The 21368-nt window shown below is 39.9% G+C and overlaps 1 protein-coding gene across 5 annotated transcripts in view; it reads right to left on the bottom strand.

Annotated features, from left to right (window-relative positions):
- Positions 1-21368, bottom strand: part of szt2 (SZT2 subunit of KICSTOR complex) — a 188766-nt gene that overhangs the window by 125380 nt on the left and 42018 nt on the right. For all 5 annotated transcript variants that reach the window (XM_084355904.1, XM_084355903.1, XM_084355906.1 and 2 more), the window contains 11 exons: positions 20460-20631; positions 19751-19843; positions 19323-19401; positions 15378-15668; positions 15118-15253; positions 13071-13187; positions 12897-12966; positions 11081-11266; positions 2247-2477; positions 1829-2072; positions 1335-1409 (listed from right to left, as the gene is read on the bottom strand). In XM_084355904.1, the coding sequence (XP_084212030.1) occupies positions 1335-1409; positions 1829-2072; positions 2247-2477; positions 11081-11266; positions 12897-12966; positions 13071-13187; positions 15118-15253; positions 15378-15668; positions 19323-19401; positions 19751-19843; positions 20460-20631 (1694 nt within the window). The remainder of the gene's footprint in view (positions 1-1334; positions 1410-1828; positions 2073-2246; positions 2478-11080; positions 11267-12896; positions 12967-13070; positions 13188-15117; positions 15254-15377; positions 15669-19322; positions 19402-19750; positions 19844-20459; positions 20632-21368) is intronic.

Below are 21368 nucleotides of genomic sequence, written 5' to 3'. Positions count from 1 at the left end.
CTCTTGTAATACACTCATCGTATTTTGATTTCTATATTGCCAAACTTTCTTGAAATCACAAAACATTGACAGTTATTTCACAAAGTTTCAATTCATAAATGCATGCAGCTTATCATAATGATTACAAATGTAGAGGCATTGCATTTTCTGTGTGGCCAGTGATCAGAAAAGTAAGTTGCTTTAGAGAAGACAGAAAGTGTTTTCAACCAGAGAGCATAGAAAAGAGAAGTCATGTCATACAGCTGGTTTGTCCATTAATCCCAAGGTTGGCAGTTCAATCTGTCAAAGTGTCCTTGAGTAAGACACTGCACCCCAAGTTGCTTCAAATAGGCTGCCAGGCCTTGCGTAGTAGCTCAACTGGCACCGGTGTGTGAATGTGAGTGTCAATGGGTGAATGAGAGACAAATTGTAAAGTGCTTTGTCTGTTAGGATGGAAATGTCCTGTATAAATGCAGTCTCTTTGAAGATCATAACAATCTATTTTACAGAAAATGTAATGATGTTAACTGTCCACATGATGGAGGTGTATATCAGAGCAAGATTGACTGTATTGGAACTGTATACCAGCAGCTGCACGGTGCCAAGTTCCAGCCAGACTGAGTTCAAGCTGCAACTAAGTCTTTTAACTCGGTATAATGTAAGGTGTTTCTTCACCGCTGGAAGAAACTGATTATTGTTTCTTTAAGCCTGATTACATGACATCTAGTTACATGCTCTTATACTGAAAAAGAGCTTGAGGTGTTTTTGCTTCGGCAAGCTTTCATTCTGTAGATCTGTATATTGTTTATGTGTGAGGGCACACTCACACTTGGCCGAGTTGCTCTGTACCGTACTGAGCCATGACTGTCCCTCCTCCCCAGTCACCCGCTGCCCTGCACTCACATTGCTCCAGCCGCAACCGAGCCTGGCCACGGTTACCTCGTCGTAGCGCAGCCGGGGTACAATGGAGAACAACACAGAGAACTTGTGGCTTATTCAGTGTCGTTTTGGTCATAGACGGCCCTCTCACATTCCTGGATTTCTTGATTATGCAAGGCGGCGTAATACGCATGATTATACTTCATGTCCAGTTGCGCACATTTACTTGTGCTCTATCATGAGCAAACATGTCGAAGCACACCTCTTCCAACTGTGCCAGGACCAGGGAAGTGTACCGGGCTTGAGCAACTAGTCAAACGTGCTTGGGCATGGTACGGGTGGCCTAATGTGAGTGTGCCCTAAAACTAAAACTAATCCTGTGAGAAATGACTTGTCACAATCACCTCCTACTTCAAATCTCTCTAACACTGATCATACCCATAGTTACCCATAGTTCAACTTTGTACAGCACTTACCCTGCATGTCTGAGTCCAGACTGCCCTGGCTGGAGACGACACTCTGGACTCGACTCGGCCTGGGTTTGCCACAGCCTGAGGTAAGACAGAATGACATTTCCCTTATAAGATTCATGTGACAAGCCAGAGCCAAAATCAGAGATGGACCCTCAGTTTTTTGAAACAAAGGCATTGGAGAGAGCAAGGCGCTGATCAGACGGTGCTGGTAGCTCAATTGGTAGAGCATGCAACCCAAGTGTAGAGGCTTTGTCCTCGCTGCAGCTGCCCGGGGTTCGAGTCCGACCTGTGGCCCTTTGCTGCATGTCATACCCCGCTCTCTCATCCCATTTCCTGTCATCTCCAAGCTGTCCTATCCAAATAAAGCCTTAAAATGGCCAAAAAAATCCTTTCAGTGCTTAGTGTTACCTGTCACGTTGGGGAGAGGGAACAACCTGCAGAGTCAACCAACCCCTTAATAATACATCACAGGTATGCAATGTGTCTGTTTGACTCACTGTGAGAGGCTGACTGCATGGACTCAGCCAGACTGACACTGGACAGCATCTTGGGGTGTGAGGTGGGCTCTTCATGCTGCAGCTGGGGGGTACTGGGCTGAACTCTGACCCCCATCATGCTAACTGAACTCTGAGACACAGTATCATGTGCCTCTGGCTTCAAGGCACTGATCGGCTCACTGGCTTCTGCAATCGTGTCACTGGGAGCGTTGGCAGCAACGCAGATATGCATCTTGTCTTCAATCTGCAGTTGAACAGAATTAAACTAAATTTAGTATAATTTTCATAACATGTTTCATCTATTGTAATTGTTCAACAAAGGACATCAGAGGATTAGACATAATGGTTGGTAAGCTCTGAAAATATATATTATTGTTACTCTGTGTGTCTGTAATCAGTGTACATTGAAGTATCTGACCTCGCTGTCTGCCTCTGCTGCCCGAGCCTCTGCTTCACTCTCCAAGATCACCTCCTCCACCTGTGGTCCAATATTGCAGGGGTCAGTGTGTGGTGGGGGGTCGGTGGTGCTCTCAGATAGCCTCTTGGTGGCATGGATCCTCTGAGGGTGCAGTCTGCTCAGGGACATGTAGTAGAAACCGTCCTGCTCCCCATTCAACACGTAGCCAGAGAATGACATTCTGCGAAACTCCTGAGGGATCAGACATGAATCTAATCATACATCCTAACAATGTGTCCAAACACTGCTATTATGATGTTCCACTACAGGCAAGTACTGAGATAAATGATGAATGTAAAGAAGAAAAGGGCTGATTAAAGAAATAAGCCAAAAGATACAAGATGGACATGGATATTTTGTTTTGTTTTCTCAAATTTAAGGGCCACTGTGTAGTTTTGTTCAAAGTTCAAACTCAGAATTGTAAAATTTACAATATTTATGAGATAATAATACAAACTCAAAAATATGTGTTTTTTTCATAAGTGAATAAATCAGCTGTTCTCAGAGGAAAATAAGGTCCCAGAACACTGTTTGAAGCTAGAAAGGTGGCAGGGTCTGCCACATATAAACAACGTTTGTTTATTCAGTCATGAAAACAAAGAGTTTGTTTAGGCAGAAAAAATTAAGATTTTTCTCATCTCATCAACATTTCTTCCCCTGAACTAGAGTTCGCCTTCAAAGCTGGCATGAACAAAATGAGCTGGGTATTAAAAAAAATATATATGAAGGGAGGTGTTCATCCACAGTCATCATTATAGGACATTCATTTTAGAATCATCTTTCTTTGATTCCATACATGCTATGAGCTAAATAAAATACATATTTGTATTATATTTACACTTGCAAAGTTGCAGGTTTAACTATTATGTTAAAAAACATTTTTAAATTTTTGCAACATTTTAACATACATTTAGCTGTTCGAATTATCTGAAACCCTGACACCCTGGACCTGGGAGTCTTTTAATATGAAACATCTGTACAGGAAGTATTTAAATTAGCTTAACAATAAATGAAAAACAGCAGAAAAGTAAATGTAAATGGTCGATAAACGTCCTGCATCTCTGACACATCAAAATCTGAAAGGACGCAGTAAACTCACTATTCCATGTGTCCAGGGGACACACCATATTTTAACCCTGATAATGCCACATTGTGAACAATAAACTAATGATAAAAGGAAACTTGCTGTCAATAAATAAAAAAATATCTGCAGATCACTGTTTCCCACCATCTGCATGCTGTGTGCATAGTCTCAATCATTGTGACACACTACTTTCTGCTGCAACAGCAGCACACAGATTTCATTTCAACAATCAGAGGTACAAACATGGTATTGGCAAATACATTTTCAGAGCCACTGTCAAAAATACTCAGCTCTGGTCGATTCTGTAGCCTATTTAGTCATGTTGACGATGACAGATTATCGTGGATCAACGTACTATGTTGTAACTGTAACAAATAAACCACTATTCAGGTTTGGCTGTTTGATAAAAAAGATTCAACTATTCTTCATAGCCATTTTGGTGCCCTGGACAAAAACAGGATTTGGTGCCCCTAAATTGCAGCTTTTCTTATCAGTTAACCACCATCCCATGTTGTCGGTTGGATTTCTTTTAACTAGTGTGGCAGCTAATATAAAAGTATATCTGTGGTTTCCTTTATATATACTGTAATTCCTCATTGTTATCACCATTCCTAAGAGCTTACGCCTGGGTTCCAGTGTGAAAGGACACAGGGTCACAAAGATCCTTCAGAGGGCTCAAAACCAGCTACTCAATGAAAGAGTGCGACAGATTAATTTCACCATCGATGCACTCACTACTAAGACTGACCAGACATTTGAGGAACTAACAACACTACTACCAAGCAATGTCCTGGAAAATGTCTCCAAGCTTGTTGAGAAGACACAAGCATCACAACACATTAAGTGTAAGGAACGGCGGACATGAAAATTCCAAACTTTACAGGCACGTCAAAGCAACTCGCATAGAACAGAAGCTCTCCCCTTGGAGAAATAAGGACATCAACAACACAGCACATCCGGACATACAAGAGTAGGTGAAAAACTTGTCCAACAGATTGAAGGTATCAGCCGCTCTTGCTAATGCAAAAGCCAACCTCACTTAGGCCTGTCACGATAACAAATTTTGCTGGACGATAAATTGTCCGAGAAATTATTGCGATAAACGATAATATTGTCGCTTTGAGACCATTTTTCAACTAATATAATGATAATGGCATAATAATGCAAGTACACCCTTTCACAGATCAATAAACCTTAATTTCTAAAGAATATTTAACATTGGAACATGAAGAAGACATTTTAAATATCCAAAGTAAATGAAGATGGAGCTTGTGGCCAGCCAAGATTCCTTATTGCAGCAACAATGTTAGCACCAAATGGAAATTATCGAGGCCGGCAAAATTATCGAGCTCATTTTAATTTATCATATGATTAATTGATTTATTGGCTATCGTGACAGGCCTAACCTCACTACTGAGGAAAGGAGGACTCTGGCATCACTCAAAAGAGACCGGAACATCACCATCTTGCCGGCAGACAAAGGCAGATGCACTGTAGTGCTAAACACAGCAGACTACCAGACCAAAGTCACTGATCTGCTTAGTGATACTAACACTCATGAGACTCTGAGGCCAGATCCTACCAGAGGCGACGAAAAGAAGGTTATAGAATATCTGCAAAAAATGGAAAAGCTCAAAGCCATTGACAGGCCATTATATTAGAGACTGTATCCCGGGGAAGCCATCCCATGTATCTATGGACTCCCCAAGATACACCAGGAAGGAGCACCACTCAGACCCATCAGCAGCAGCATTAACTCAGTTACGTACAACATATCCAAGCACTTAGCCAGTATCCTAGCTCCTTTGGTCGTTAACACTCAACACCACATCAAAAACTCACAGGATCTCGCCAACAAGGTGAGAAAAATAACACTCAGAGGAGACAGTCTGCCCTTCTTGACTGTGCAGTACACATTGAAGAAGACAGAAGCCTCAACATTCAGGTGTACAGAAAACCTACACACAAAAATCAATACTTGCTGTTCAATTCTCATCACCCACTGGAGCACAAGCTGGGGGTCATCAGAACCCTAAACCATCAGGCTGAGACCATGCCCACAAAGACAGAGGGGAAGGAGAAGGAACAGAAGCACATCAGGGGAGCACTTAAAACCTGTGGCTACCCAAACTGGACCTTTGTCAAAACCTCTAAAAGATCCAGAGCAGACAGAGAGGAGGAGACGTTAAAACGTAACAACATCATCATTCCCTACATCACAGGAACATCTGAGAAACTCAGGAGGATCTTCAATAAACATCATATTCCAGTTCACTTTAAACCTACCAACACACTGAGGCAGAAACTTGTCCATCCTCAGGACAAAACACCCAGGCATAAACAGAGTAATGTAGTTTATGCTCTTCACTGCAGCCAGGACTGCACAGATTTGTACATTTGGGAGACAAAACAACCTCTCCATGAACAAATGGCACAACACAGGAGGGCCAATTCCTCAGGTCAAGACTCTGCTGTCCACTTATATCTGAGGGAGACAAATCATTCCTTTGAGGACAACAATGTAAACGTCTTGGCCAGAGAGGACAGATGGTTTGAAAGAGGAGTAAAAGAATCCATCTGTGTCAAACTGGAACGACCGTCTTTGAACAGAGGAGGTGGCCTACAACATTACTTATCACCCACCTACAATGCAGTACTGAGTTCTCTCCCCAGACAGCTTAACAACCATTCCACCTAGCCCTAACAACCCACATGAAGGCCGATTTGACCAACGATCTACAAGTGGCCCTAACGACTCTGAAACTCAGAGCTCACACGTGTCCCCAAAGACTCTGTAAGGACACTCCCACACAGAGTTTAAAAGCCTGCAACTCCCCTCCAGTTAGTTAGAACTGAAGAAGCCTCTTGGATGAGAGGTGAACCGTCTTCAAGAAACTGAAACAAGTCCAGCTGCCTACGATACAGCACTTAGAATTACCATGACCTGGATGACTGAGAACCTTCATTAACATATCCCCATGCGTTTTTGTAAGCTTCTATGTTTTATCCTGTATTTGTAATGTACTCTGACTGACCAAATCAGTCTCCGACTTTAAGGGGGCAGTCCTAGATGTGCCAGTGTTTTGTTTTCAGATTTGGGATTTGATTTGTTTTTTGTTTTTTGAATTTTCAGATATGTGAAATCAGGTTTATCCGTCACCGTTTTATATGTTGTCACTATACCTCATTCCTTTGAATTTATTGCTCTGAAAATTATCTTGTAATATTGCAATCATTGTTGTGGGTGTATACAGACCACCCTCAGCTATCTCCAGTGCAACTGATAATTTAGCAGACTTACTTGCTCAGTACTGTAACTCAGAAATGCTGGTTCTAGGTGATTTTAACCTAAACTGGTTAACAAATGATTCAAACTGTCTAAAAGAGATATGTGACAATCTCAATCTGGCACAGCTGATCGACGAGCCGACCAGACCTAATTTAAAAGATCCTTCAAAGTCAACATCAATGTCAAGAATTTTTATCAAAAGAAATCTAAAACATTTTAATGAACAGGCGTTTTTAACCGTTTAAATTGCTAACAGTAATATACAGTATACTACTGAAATACTGGATGTAGAACAGGCTCTTGAATATTTCACCGACTCTTTAGTTCCCTCATCTCATTTTCTGCCGCTCATCCGTGAGGGTTGCGGGGATGTTGCGGGGGTTACTGGAGCCAATCCCAGTTTTCAATGGGTGAAGGCCTGGATGAGTCACCAGCTCATCGCAGGGCCCTTTTCTGATGGCAGAGGTGCCAACTGCACATCAGGAGCAATTTTGGGGTTCAGTATCTTGCTCAAGGATACCTCGGCATGTAGCTCAGTTCCGCCCAGGGGAGCCGGGATTCGAACCAGCGACCTTCTGATCACTGGCCACCTGCTCTACCCACTGAGCTACAGCCCATTATTGTTCCCATTATTGATAAACATGTACCATTCAAAAGCTCAGGGTTAAAGATAGCTCAAACCTCTGGTTCAGCTAAAAACTACCAATGATGCTCAATGCAGGGACAAACACCTGAGCTTTAGCAAGGTGTACTGGTGAGGAAGCCCACTGGTCAACTTTTAGACAACTCAGAAATAAATACATAGGGATGTCCCGAGCTGATCTACGGGATTGGGATCCGGGCCGATATGGGCGTTGTTTCACTGATCGGGATCGGCAATTTTGAGCGTGGACCCAAGCCCGATTATTTTTACGTCAGCTGTCGTAAACGGAGCACGATTTGTGGCAGAACATAGACGCACGCTTAATGTTACTCTGGGAACCCTGTGGATAAAATGTCTGCAGTGTGGAAATATTTTAAATTAGAAAGCGAAAGCAGTCCAACAGCAACATGTAACATCTGCAATGGGACCGTTTCGCAAGGGGGTAACAAAAGAGCTGCATTTAATACTACAAATTTGGGCACGAAGCAACAAACATTCACGGATACTTTTAAAAGGAAAGAAAAATGTCCTCGAGACAGCGACAGGCCAAAAATATTACAGAGAAGGTCATTGAATTCATCGCTCTGGATAACCAGCCCATCTCCGTGGTAGAGAATCAGGGTTTTCGCCATCTTCTGGAGTTTTTGGATCCCCGGTATGCCTTACCATCTCGGCATTACATTTCAGATACCGCCTTACCGGAGATGTACAACAAAGTTCGTGACCACCTACGAGGTGATTTAACAGAAGTGACTGCTATTAGCTTAACGACAGACATTTGGAGTTCTGATGTTTGCCCCATGTCATTGCTAAGCCTCACTGCACACTGGATTGATTCCACTTTCGAGTTACAACGTGCGGTACTACATGCTTACAAGAATTTTGATTTTGATTTTTGTGACTGTGAATGTCAAAATTACAAAAAGCTATTATACCACTATGAAGGGGAATTGCGACGTTCTTCATTTGAGTGTTATAGTTTTACTACAAAGCTGCACTAAGTGGAACTGATGAGAGCCAAAGACATTTTTTAGTTCCTGACTTTGTTTACTTGGTTGTTAAAAAAACAATGAAACGATAGGATATGCAGAATAAGAAAGAGCCATATGAAAGTATTTACTTTGTTTAAACAAAATAAAAAAAACGTATTAAGGAACAGCTTGGATGCAGGTAATTTTTTTTTTAATGCAGCTCTAGGGAAATATTAGTTAGGGCTAAGTATCGGATCTGTACTCGGTATAGGCAGATACTAAATATTAAATGACCCGGATCTGGGATCGGGGTAAAAAAAACCTGATCGGGACATCCCTATAAATGCATATCTTCATTGAGAAAAACAAAGGCCAAATATCACATAGAATTAATCTCCAGCTCTTGGACAAACCCATCCAAATTTTGGAAAGCAGTAAATATAAATAAAAACATATGTCTTTACCTTCTAGCATAAGATTTAATAATTGCCAAATAGATAACCCATCAGATATTCTTGATGCTTTTAACAAATATTTTGTTGCTACTGGAGATCAGTTTGACACGGTGTACTCAGGTCTGCTGTTAACAGTCAGCTGCTGCCTCATGAGCCCTCCTCAAACCATACCTCTCTGTTTACACTGCAACTTCACTTCCTCTATTGTAAGGAGGCACTTCAAGATGTAGATATAAGTAAGCAACTGGGGAGGATAAACTAGACCCATATTTTTTAAAACTCTGTGCTCCATTCATTTCTGATGAAATTACTTATCTTTGTAATCTATCCATTTCTTCTGGGGTTCTCTAAGATCTGAAAAACTGCACATGTTGTCCCACTGCATAAAGGTGGTGATGAAGCTGATATTAACAACTATCGACCAATTTCTAACCTGCCTTGTCTTGCTAAAGTCCTGGAATCATTAGTCAATAATCAGCTCAAATCATTCCACTCAATATATCCTGTGTTGAGTCCTCAGCAGTCTGGTTTCAGAGCTAAGCATAGTACTGCTACTGCTATCAGCTCAGTTACTAATTATATTATATCTGCTGTTGATGAAGGGAAATACTGTGCTGCCCTCTCTGTGGATCTAACAAAAGCTTATGATACTGTTGACCATGCTTTGCACATACAGAGGTTAAGTGATGTTGGTTTTGATTGTAATTGGTTCAGGGACTACCTGTCTCATAGACAACAATGTGTGACTGTAGGAAATGATCATTCCATGTTTTTGCCATTGTCTAAAGGGGTTCCGCAAGGTTCAATACTGGGTCCTGTCTTATTCACAATCTATATTAACTATATTACATCCTCTATAACAAACTGTAACACCCATCTTAATGCTGATGATACAGTCCAGTGCTGAAACTGCACATAAAGCCATGACAATTCTCCAGCAAGCTTTTGACAAACTGCAAGATTTTCTTTTTAACCTGAAATTAGTCCTCAATGCAAACAAAACCAAATTCATGATATTCTCAAGAGCCAGAGATATCACAGACATTGTTCTGCATGTTACCACTCTAACAGGACACAGTGTTGAAAGGGTTTCTGAATACAGATACTTGGGTATCTGGTTGGATCAGAAACTCACATTTAAATTCCATATTAACATACTTATTAGCAAGCTAAGACAAAAAATTGGTTATTTACACAGAAACAGAACTACTTCCCCCATATTCTGTAGGAAACGGTTCACTGACGCTGTCTTTTTATCTGTCCTGGATTATGGTGATGTTATCTATAGACATGCCTCTGTCTCCACTCTTACTCCACTAGACTGGGTTTATCACTCTGCCCTCAGATTCATTACTGGTGACTGTTATTCCACTCATCATTGTATTCTATATGAAAAAGTTGGATGGGCACCTTTAACATTAAGACGTGACAGCCATTGGTTTCTGTTTGTGTTTATAGCCTTGAAGGGCAACATGCCACCATATATCAGCTCTTTATGAAGCCGCTCACAGAGTCACTATTCAATACGCTCTAGTGATTGCATAATGCGCCAAGTTCCCCGGTTAACACTAAATTTGGGAGAACTGCTTTCAGTTTCAGTGCTCCATACACCTTTTTACAATGTACATTTTAAACCTCACGCAGTTATACCTGTAGGCCAGTTTAAGACTTTGATTTCAAACTACTCAGCATTTAAATGTAACTGTTTTTAACTACGTGCTGTCCTGTATGGTTGTCTGCTATTTTTTTTTTTACGTACCTGTTTTATTTGTGTTCTGTCATGTTCATTTGCTGCAGTTTCTTATCATTTTCAGCACTTTTTTCCACATTTATTTGTATTCTGTCATATTGCTTCTCATCTGTCATAATTTTTATGTACCCATTCTGTTTATTCGCTCTGTGATTATGTTCGTTGTTTCTGTTTGTTATCACATTTTTTTAAATGCAAATGATGTAGAGAGCATGATGATAATGATTTTTTTGAGATTTAAACAAAGGTTGAATGAATCATGAATATATTTTCAACATACATTAATATAAACAGGATTATAACCACAGAACACTAAACACGAGTTTAACACTACAATTTGTTACACATCACAGATTTTATTGGGGACCCACTGAATTTCCCTGAGACCAACTCAAATGACCACCTCTGGGTCCAGAGGACTCACTATACTGAAAACCTATCAACATCACTCATAGAACCATATGGAATTGAGAAGTGAGTGAAAACAGTATTACTGTTAAAAGATTAAAATTCATACCATGTATGAAACGGAGAGAGAGAGAGAGAGAGAGAGAGAGAGAGAGAGAGAGAGAGCGAGAGAGAGATGCATGTGTGCTTCCTTGCCTCTTTGAATTTTTCCAGAGACTGCTCAGGCCCGAAGACAAACTGCAGCGGGACATCTTCACAGTGACAGTGCGGTTGACCACTAGAGCGCACAACATGCTCTGCTACTTTCTGCAGTGTGGCCGAGCTGATGACCCGAGAGTGACGCAGAGCAGAAACAATCTCATCCTCCAGCAGCCAGCGGATCTGAAAACACGCGCACACACACACACACACACACACACACACACATTATAAAGATGCATTTAAATGTAAATTGTTAGAGAAAGTGTTTGAAAAAACCTTGATTGATGATTTTTATATTCTAACAATCCTATTAACAGTGAGGCTAACATGTGTGCCAAGGTTAGTCAAAGGGCTCATCCATTTGTGTACATAAATGAGGTCACTAACCAATTATATCATTATACATTAAAAAAATATGGCCTTATTTCCAGGATTCAGGTTTTTTGTTGATTCTCATGGCCCCTGTGGACAAAAACTGTAAGGGCACCACTGTCTCATGTGGATCTTCTACAGATCTTCTACAGTAAACATTTGTTGCCATGCATCCAGCGGTTTGCAGGATGCGTGGCAATGAAGTCATGTAAGGTTGTGACTATATAGGATTAATAACTGTAATATGACAATGGTGAAACAAAGTAAACTTTGTTTTATTGTCACTACAGAGCAGCTTCTTTCCTCAGGCCGTGAGACACTTCAATTCATAAAATATAGCTTAAAATCATTTTAATTGTATGACTTATCTAACCTGGCTACAGGCATTAAGAATAAAAACAACAACTATATAAAAATAGCCAATCTTCTCACTGATGGTCTCATTTGCTTATGTAGGTTATATAGAGGCATCAGTATTAAAATGAGACTGTTTCTTAACCACTTAAATGTTCCCACTTGTTGAAACATCAAATTCAATATTTCATAGTCTTTCCTGACCCTATTCTGTCTAATTCAAGGACCCAAACACCATAGTATAGGTTATGGATCAAACTCCAACTGTTACACCAAGAATTTTAATGAAAACCACACAGACAACAATTAAGAGGAGAGAAAGGCTTGCGTGTGTTAACACTTCTTATTTATGCTGTATTACAGTGATGGCAGTCTTCTCTAACACAGCACAGCAAAACAACTCATGGTGTACATTGAGTGATAGAGACAGAAACTCACTTATGAGTCGAAGAGCTAAGTAACAGCTTTTTTATTTCATTAGCACCAGCTTCACATATTGAGGTAGGTGGTGCGGGGAAACAATGATGCAACTGCAGGAGGAGCAAATGCAGGCAGCACAACAAAGCCTATTTACTAACATTAAACATTAAAAAACTATCAAAAGAACTTCAATTTATATGCTTGGACAAAATTTCTTTCCCCTCAAACTGAAACTTTAAAAAGGACCCATAGGGGATCTACTGGAAGCATGATTCAGCTCAGTACAGTTCATGGTAACCTGATAGTTTGATTACTTCTTGTGTACAGGTAGAATCAAGGCCTGGTGGTGTTGCTAGAGGACGGGTCAGTTTCCAAATTTCTTGTTTTGTAATTTGATTAAAAAAATGAAAAACCACTGTTCAGAGAATGCACATTTCCAAAGGCACTACACACCCCTGGGTTGAATAAATATATTTAGGGGAAAAAATGTAAATTCCCAGAACTTGTGAATTGTGTGAATGCACATACTAGCATGGGGTGTAGTGCATATTTGGGAAAAGCTAAAAAGTGACGGCACTCTCTTCAAGATGTTGTATTTATTAGTTGTTGTATTGCATTGTATTGTTGTGCTGCTGCTTGGATAGCAAACATTTATAAGACTCACCTTATCCATTGTAGCCAGAATTGCTAACCTTTGAGGATCTGGCAGTTTGGATAAGGGATCACCAGAGACCCTGATTGGAGACAAGACACAAACAAAAAGAGATTCAGTGTCAATCTGAGAAAGATCCACTCTGTATTGTCCTCTGGAACAAGCTTATGTGTTGAACAAACTCACCCATCAACACCGGCTCCCCTCAGACTGTCCAACATTGCCATCAGCTCCTCATCAGAGCGATAGGAGGAGGGCTGTCCAGGTGAACGATTGAGGGACACACTGCTCTCTGAGGTGTACCTGCACACAAAGAGGAGATCTGACGTGCCACACCATGGTTTCATCATTCATAGTCATCACATATACACTTAAATTCATATCATCATCAGGTCGGGTGCACATCTTAATGACAACTTTTCTTCATGTTTCAGAAATGTCTTCTGCCTTTTATAAACTTAAAATGTGGAGGATTTGTCTGAGATGACAACATCTTTTACATTATGTACATTCTGTTTTTGTTGATTTTACCACTAGATGGTGCAAAAGTAAACCCAATCTAATTCTACACATGCATGAGCCACATGACCTACATGACGTGACTTGACTTTAAATTGGGTAAAATGTGAAGGTACCCTGTGGAGTTTTGACCACAAGCTGCACTATGGAGTAATGTTTTTACAAGTAAGTCCTTGGTTTGCTTGTGCCCCATGCAAAACACACATATCCAGGCTATCTAAGGCTGCAACAGTTACTTTCGTAACTCGTAAAGATATTCAGTTTACTCTGGAGTAAAACAGAGGAAAGCAACAAATCCTCACATCAGAAAATTGATGCCGTTTTAGATTGGAAAATTAACCAGCTAACTATAATACTGATTGATTAATAATTTCAACTCTATTTCGTGCTATTTCATTCATTGACACTATGATTAAATCATGGTTTAAGTGAAAATTCTGTTGCACTAAACTTTAAAACTGGTTTAAAATTAGGAAAGATTCAATTAACACCTCTCTTTAAACCTCAATTTAGTGTTTTCTCTACACTAAAAACCTAGATTGAATTAATTCTGTTGCACCTGCAGTTTAAACTGTGATCCAGTATTAACTTTAAACTCACACTGGAGGAGGTTTAACTTTTAACATGGCTGTCTTTTTTAAATGAACTGAGCATAATAATCAGGTTACTGGAATGAAATGAAGGGACAGACTCAAACCAAATGACTTTTATGATGCTGCTGAATTTTTTTCAACATACCAGTTCAGCCAGTTCTGGAGTGGAACAGAAGACTGGACCGACTGTCAGACAGGGCAGTGACAGAGATGCAGCTGGTTCATTAATAGGACATTTCCACATGTGCTAGCTTGGCTTGACTTTATATTATTATTATTATTATTATTATTATTATTATTATTATATCTCCATGACAACAGGGCTTTCTGCCTGTTTGTCTCTTTACCTAATGAGCTGCTGTCTTGAGTAGAAGACATTTAAAAGCAGCAGGCTGGTCCATGACCATGACAGTGGTCAGAGGAGTGGCTTTAAACACTTCCTCACAGCTGTACTATCGATGAATCTGCACTAACAAAGCTCCACTACTGCAGTAAAAATGCACATTTAATTTCCTATAAATTCTCCACAATAAAAGTCTTGTTATTTTTTCCTTTAAAAGCTTTTATTATGAAGCGGCATAATCAGGAAGTGTTGGGTTTTCACCAGCAGTAAGTTAACACTGAAACAGCTGAAAACCAGCATGATGTAACTAACTGTTAAACTATTTTCTTAGCTAACTGGCAATAATGTGACATTTTATTAAGAAATACAGTGCAGCCAGAAGTGTTTCTTCCCTTTTATACTTGTAAGGTCCTGTCCACACACAAATTCATTTATTTAAATATCTATTTTAGTTTGGGTAGCATCTCCACATTGATTAAACTCTGTTTAACTTTCAATTTACATAAATAAACTTTTCTTTACTAAGCATTAAGATTAATTTTAATAGTGTAACAGAGCTCTGCTTAATTCTAAATCTGGATTTATTCATTTTAAACCTAGTTTTACTAAATTCTGATTAGATCCTATATTAAATGAATCCTTGTTGGTGCAACCAGCCTTAGTGGTTGAAACAGCCAAGCAATATGCTAACAAGAAAGAAGACTTCTAACCAGTTTAAACATGGAAGGAAACCATGCAGGTTCCAAAATAGTGAGGAAAAAATTACACTTTGACTCACCTGTTATGATGGAAATTAGCCATGACTTCAATCTCCAGAGGTAGCGTCAGAACAAAAATATCTAATGTGACTGAGAGCTCATTCAAATCGACTGACTGTAAGGCCTCAGCATTCTCCAGACAGGAAATAATCTCACCTGCAATCACAGCAAAAGAAATACTCTCAATGGTCATATTAAAAAACTTGTAGAAAATTGAAAAGATTTCTTTATTGAGGGAGGAACCCAGAGTGAAGCAAAGAGACACTCAAGGCTGACTCACCAAGACAGGTAGGCAGTGTTTGTATGGGCATGGAACCATGGCAGCTTTTCATATTGACAGAACATGTGACATGAACGAAGAGCGGTGGCATGTCCAGCTGTGGCCCCTCAGACTCCAGCAGGGAGTCTCCCTCCAGGATGCTGAAGGAGTCCTGGTCCTGATTGACGGTGTTGGAATCAGATAGGGACTGGTCTTCCCCCTCTGTGTGAAAGCTGGTGCCTGGCTGCTCCTCATATTCCACCACTAAATCTGTGTCGCTCTCCATCATGATGCAGCAGCCCAACACGTTTTCTACACACAACACAACTCGCTTAGTTCAGTGTCTTACAACTATGGGCCATCACATAAACTGAGTATTTTGCAAAAAACTAATAGAGTTATCTGGGATTTTCAACAGCAATCTCAGATATATAGCAAATAATAATGTAATCATGTTTTACAGCAGGACTCTGAGACCTTAAACATTTTTGAGGAGGACATGTCATCAGTTCAAAATCATGTTTATAAGTAATCCTTATAGAAGTAGAAAAAGAACCTCACGATACTGATACTGATATTTGAGAGGAAACATTTCTGATATTGATATATCGGCTGATGCAGACATTTTTTGCTAACTTTTTCATTTGTGAAGTGGAGACTCTGTCTCCCTGGTTTAGAGAGATTGGTAGTTATCTTGCTAGTCTGGCCTCAGGCCTTCACGTCTAGCTTTAACTGAAGGTTTGGGGTGTGGAAGCGCTGCTCCTGGGTTTGTTCTGTCCTTTGGGAGGGTTTTATTGTTCTTTGGGTATTTTTTTCAGCACACCTGTTTGTTCCGATTTATTACTTGTGTTTTGCCACAGTCATATTACAGATTCCTCTTAGCAGTAGATATTACGTTAACTGATTCACATTAAAATAATCAGCCGGAACGTACGCGGGATTAATAGTCCATCGAAGAGAGGGAAAGTATATGCGCACAAAACTAATATTGGTTTTCCACAGGAAACACATTAAGAATACAGCAGCGAAGGTACTTCATCCTTCATGGGCATCTCAGGTTTGTCAGTCGAACTTCAGCACAAAATCAAGAGCTGTTGCAATCTTGATAAGGAAAAATATACCTTTTATCCACTCCCAGACTATTAGTCAGACTATAGTGAATGTGTATGGGCCGAATTATGATGATCCCACCTTTTTTCAGAATCTTTTCAGCACTATGCCAAATCTATCTGACTCAAACATGATCATAGGTGGAGATTTCAATTGTGCTTTAGATCCTGTTTTAGACAGGCAGCGCCCCCAAGTAAGCTCATTTAAGAATAGTGGAACACTCAATAATCTCATGCAGTCTTATAATGTACTGGATATTTGGAGGCTCCTTTATCCCACGCCAAGAGATTTTTCATATTTCTCTACGGTGCACAAATCTTACTCAAGAATTGATTATTTCTTATTGGACTCAAAGCTGATGACTTCAGTAGCTGATTGCACTTACCATATTATACTTATATCAGATCATGCGCCTGTCTCTTTAAGTCTTAAATTGAACCACAAAAAGGGTGAATACAGCTGGCGCTTAATTAATGCCTTGTTGAAGGATAAGGAATTTTGCTCATATCTCTCTGATAAAATGGATCTATACCTAAATACCAACAATACAGGCGATGTTGATGACTCCACTTTATGGGAGGCCATGAAGGCTGTTGTAAGAGGTCACATAATATCTTATGAGGCAGCAGAAAAGAAAAAAAATCAAAGAAAAGGTTGAGTGAAATAGATAATCAGTTAACTAATCTAGGAGCTTCTTACAGAACAGAGCAGAAACTAGAATTAGTCAATAAGATTACTGCTTTACGGTACAAGTATAATTCTATTCTCCAAAAATGTTTCGAAGCTACTAGTACGAGTCAGACAGAGATACTTTGAGCTCAGCGAAAAACCCCACAGGCTGCCAGCTCGTCAGCTAAGACAATCGAGCTATACATATACATTGTATTAAATAAAAAAGATGGTACTCTACTGATGGACCCTGTAAAAATTAATAAATGTTGTGCAGAATTTAGGTAGGTAGGTAGGTGATTTAGTTTTTTCCACTTGGAAGCGGAGAGGTATCTGTAATGTAGGGGACCTATATATTAAAGGGAACTTTGCCTAATTTGCACAGTTGAGAGCGGCCTACAATATCCCTGTATCAAGTTTTTTCAGGTATCTACAAATCCGAGTCTATGTCTGGAATCCCTTACCCAACTTTGAAAAATTGGATGAGCATGAGTCACCAGAGGCAAAGAATAGATTTGATCCAAATACTCGCGAGGTGGTCTCCTTTTTCTATCGGATCCTGCATGACAGTTCTCTGATAAACACATCAAAAGTTAAACAGGCATGGGCGGACAAGTTAAATGCAGAATTAGAGGATGAGGTCTGGGACGATTGTTTAGGGAGTATACATGATTGTTCTGTTAATGTCAGACACAACCTTATACAGTTTAAGACGTTGCACAGACTCTATTATTCCAGAGAAAAATTGCACAGCTTTTATTCTGATGTTTCACCTGTGTGTAATCGATGTAAATCCAAAATCAGTAATTTGACACATGCTTTCTGGTTATGCGGTAAACTTCACATATATTGGAAAAACATTTTTCATTGCTTCTCGGAGGCTCTATTTGTCTCTTTGCAGTTTATGCGTGTATCTATTCTTTATATGTGTATATTTATATGTATATATGTTTATATAGAGAGAGAGATATATATTTTCTGTACTGCCAAAAAACTGCTTTGCTTTGTATTTAGTTTTAATATGACTGTTGTTATTGGTATCACCACGGATGTGCTATGTCTGTTTTGTTTTTATTTCTGTGTTCTTGTTAAACTTTAAATAAGTAATAAACACATATTTAAAAGAATGTTGTCTGAACTGTTGAACATGCCCACTAGGTCATATTGACCTACCTAAATATTCAGTTACACAGATATCTTTTACTTTAATCCACCTGGTCCCACACTTAACCTGTCTTAACTGAACCAGACCTAATTCAACCTCTTAACCTGTATTTGACCAAACTTAACCTCACTGCTAACATAACTTTTTCTGACATCAGGGCCGTCCACACCAAGAGCCTGTTACTGCTGTAAATTGTGCCAAGAACAAAGATAAAATAAAAAAGATGGATATGGGTTCACAAAATACTTCAGGGATGAGAAGAGTTTGGAAAATCCAAAACTCAAGTGATGTTGTCTCATTCATAACAAAAGTTTCATGCTTTTGGTATGAATGAGACAACATCACTCAAGTGTTGGAGTAAACATCAATAACCCTGGCAATCATCAAGGAGGACATCAGTAAAGACAAGACAGACCCCAGAGACCCCCATCAGTGTTGGAGACTGTTTATTTTGTTTCGGCTGAAATTTTTTTTCCCCTAATATAACTGTTAAATAAGTTGTAAACATGATTGTGATTATAAATTCAGATGGATTTTGATTGGCCTTCAGTGTTTCTTTCATTCAACAGATCATTCTGAAAGTGATCCCAAAGATATCGTTCGCCACTGTCGATGTCCTTGTAATTTTGTTGTGGACTCCACTTGTGTTAAAAGTGAGTTTTAAAGCAATATATCTATAGTTATTTACAGTTAGTGTTCTTGGTGTGGTCTGCCCAACTAACTTAACTTTAACTTAATTCAACATAAAGTTAATCACAACCTGCCCAATGCTGCTCCTATCACAATGCGCAAACAAACTGATTTAAGTTTTATAATAACAGCAAATCCTGACACTGAAATTGGATCTTAAACTTTTCTTTTTCTGTATATGTCATTGCTCTGTGAAGCACTTTGCATAATAATGCTGTCGCATCAACATTTCAATTGACTGTGTAAATGCACCGTCAATATTAAACAACATAATTGAAGGATGTCCCAAACTGAAAGTTAAAACCAAATTGATTTTTCAACTTGACCCTCACCGTCCTCAGTAGCTGGCTCAGCTTCTGACAGCAGCTCCTCACTGGGTCTCCTCCCTACGTCCCCGTCCTCTGAGTCCTCCTGAGACGACAAACCACAGTGCAAAGGTTCATCCAGTTTACTGAACAGCTGGGTGGGGAAGTGAGAGTGGTGTCCCTTTCCAAGCCAGAACTGACACAAATGATTTTGATTGGTTTTCACATGCACAAATTACCCTCAAGCATTATTTATGAATCTCTTAGATCAGATTTTTCTTTGGTTAAAGAAATGCAAATTCCTGTGTTTTGTTGTTTTTTCAAGTTTGTTTATTTCCTCAACATAATCTCTGATAGTAATTTTAAATTGTGAATGTTTACGAGATATGAAAGCAAAGCACAGTCAGTCTAAACAAAAGAAAACAATACAAAATGTAAAACAGTTTTCACCTCACCTCTTTCTTGGATGAGGATGGGCAGTAGAAGAAGTAGTGTGGATTGGAGGGCACAGTTTTGAAGTATTGGGACACGATCTCCATGAATTTATCCTGTCAAATGATTATATTTAAATTAGAATGACATCAGTTTCACCTTGTAAGCTTATTACCAATTATTCAAAGGAGAGTCTATAGCCCTTTTAAGACAGAGATTCCGCAAAAGCTGCCTGGCTCTCGCTGCCAGGGACAGATGCTGTTTTCTGGATGGACAAAGAGTTGGTAGGACAGACAGGGTGATGGCGACTTTTCCATATATAGGCTAAATTCTGCATTTTTTTCCCCTCACATTCGTTGCCAAAGACACTACCTGCTACCTCATTACCGATTGGTGGTGTAATGCTGCTTTGTGGGTTGAAGTGTGGGACATTTCACGTTTTTTTTAGCGATATCCAGTGAAGGATCAGATGGCCCCTGTCCCGTCCTGCCAGCTTACACTTTCACACAGTCATCGATTCACTCTGTTAAGGCTCTGTTACTACGTCCGCTGTCAAATCAGAGGTGGAATGAAACTGTCCCCCCATTCCGCCTCTGTAACTTTTATACAGACAGCGAGGCAGAATAACGGTGCAAAAGGCAGTGTAAGTGGGGCTTATGATTCAAAGAAATAACCTTAAAAATATTAAATTAAGAGCAGGAGATGAATATGTTTTTCCCTGTAAGACAATACCTGGATTATTTTGTGCAGATCTGGATACACTTCACATTTGGGCTGTGTCTGAAGCAGTGTCAGAGGGAACTCTGGGATCTTGGGTGTCTTGCACTCATCCAGGATCAGTGGAGATGTAGGAGCAGAGGACTTGCCTCTAGATTCAGCTTCACTGGCATCCTCCATTTCGATACTATTATCAGAAATATCACAACATTAATAATTAGCAAATGGTAAACTGGCTAAATTGTAAATGAGATTCCAGCCTGTAGACCACGGCAAATTCAGAGCATTGAGTGAATATGTATACACATTAAGCCATTGACAGGCCATTATATTACAGACTGTACCCTGGGGAAGCCTCTCATGTATCTATGGACTCCCCAAGTTACACAAGGACGGAGCACCACTCAGACCCATCATCAGCAGCATCAACTCAGTTACCTATAACACATCCAAGCACTTAGCCAGTATCCTAGCTCCTCTGGTTGTTAACACTCAACACCACATCAAAAACTCACAGGATCTCACCAACAAGGTGAGAAAAATAATACTGGACCCAGACGAAACAATGGTTTCTTATGATGTCACCTCACTTTTTTATGGGCATTCCCACTCAAGAAGCGGTGAAGATGGTGAAGAAACGCCTGCTACAGGACAGCACAATTTCAAGCAGAACCAACTTCACCCCAGACCACATTTGATCCTTACTGGACCTCTGTGTGTCGAACACCTACTTCCAGTACAGTGAAGGTTTCTACAGACAGAAACACGGCTGTGCCATGGGCACACCGGTGTCCCCAATGGTGGCCAACCTCTACATGAAGGAAGTTCAGTGCAGAGCCTTGATTACCTTAACAGGAACTGCTCCTAGCCACTGGTTCAGGTATGGGGACGACACCTGGGTCAAAATCAGAGCAAGGGAAGTGG

The sequence above is a fragment of the Pagrus pagrus genome (genome assembly GCF_965226575.1).
Source record: "Pagrus pagrus genome assembly, chromosome: 6".
NCBI classification, from domain to species: Eukaryota; Metazoa; Chordata; class Actinopteri; order Spariformes; family Sparidae; genus Pagrus; species Pagrus pagrus.
The sequence above is the reverse complement of the archived record's forward strand: the minus strand, read 5'-3'. Positions and strand labels throughout refer to the sequence as shown.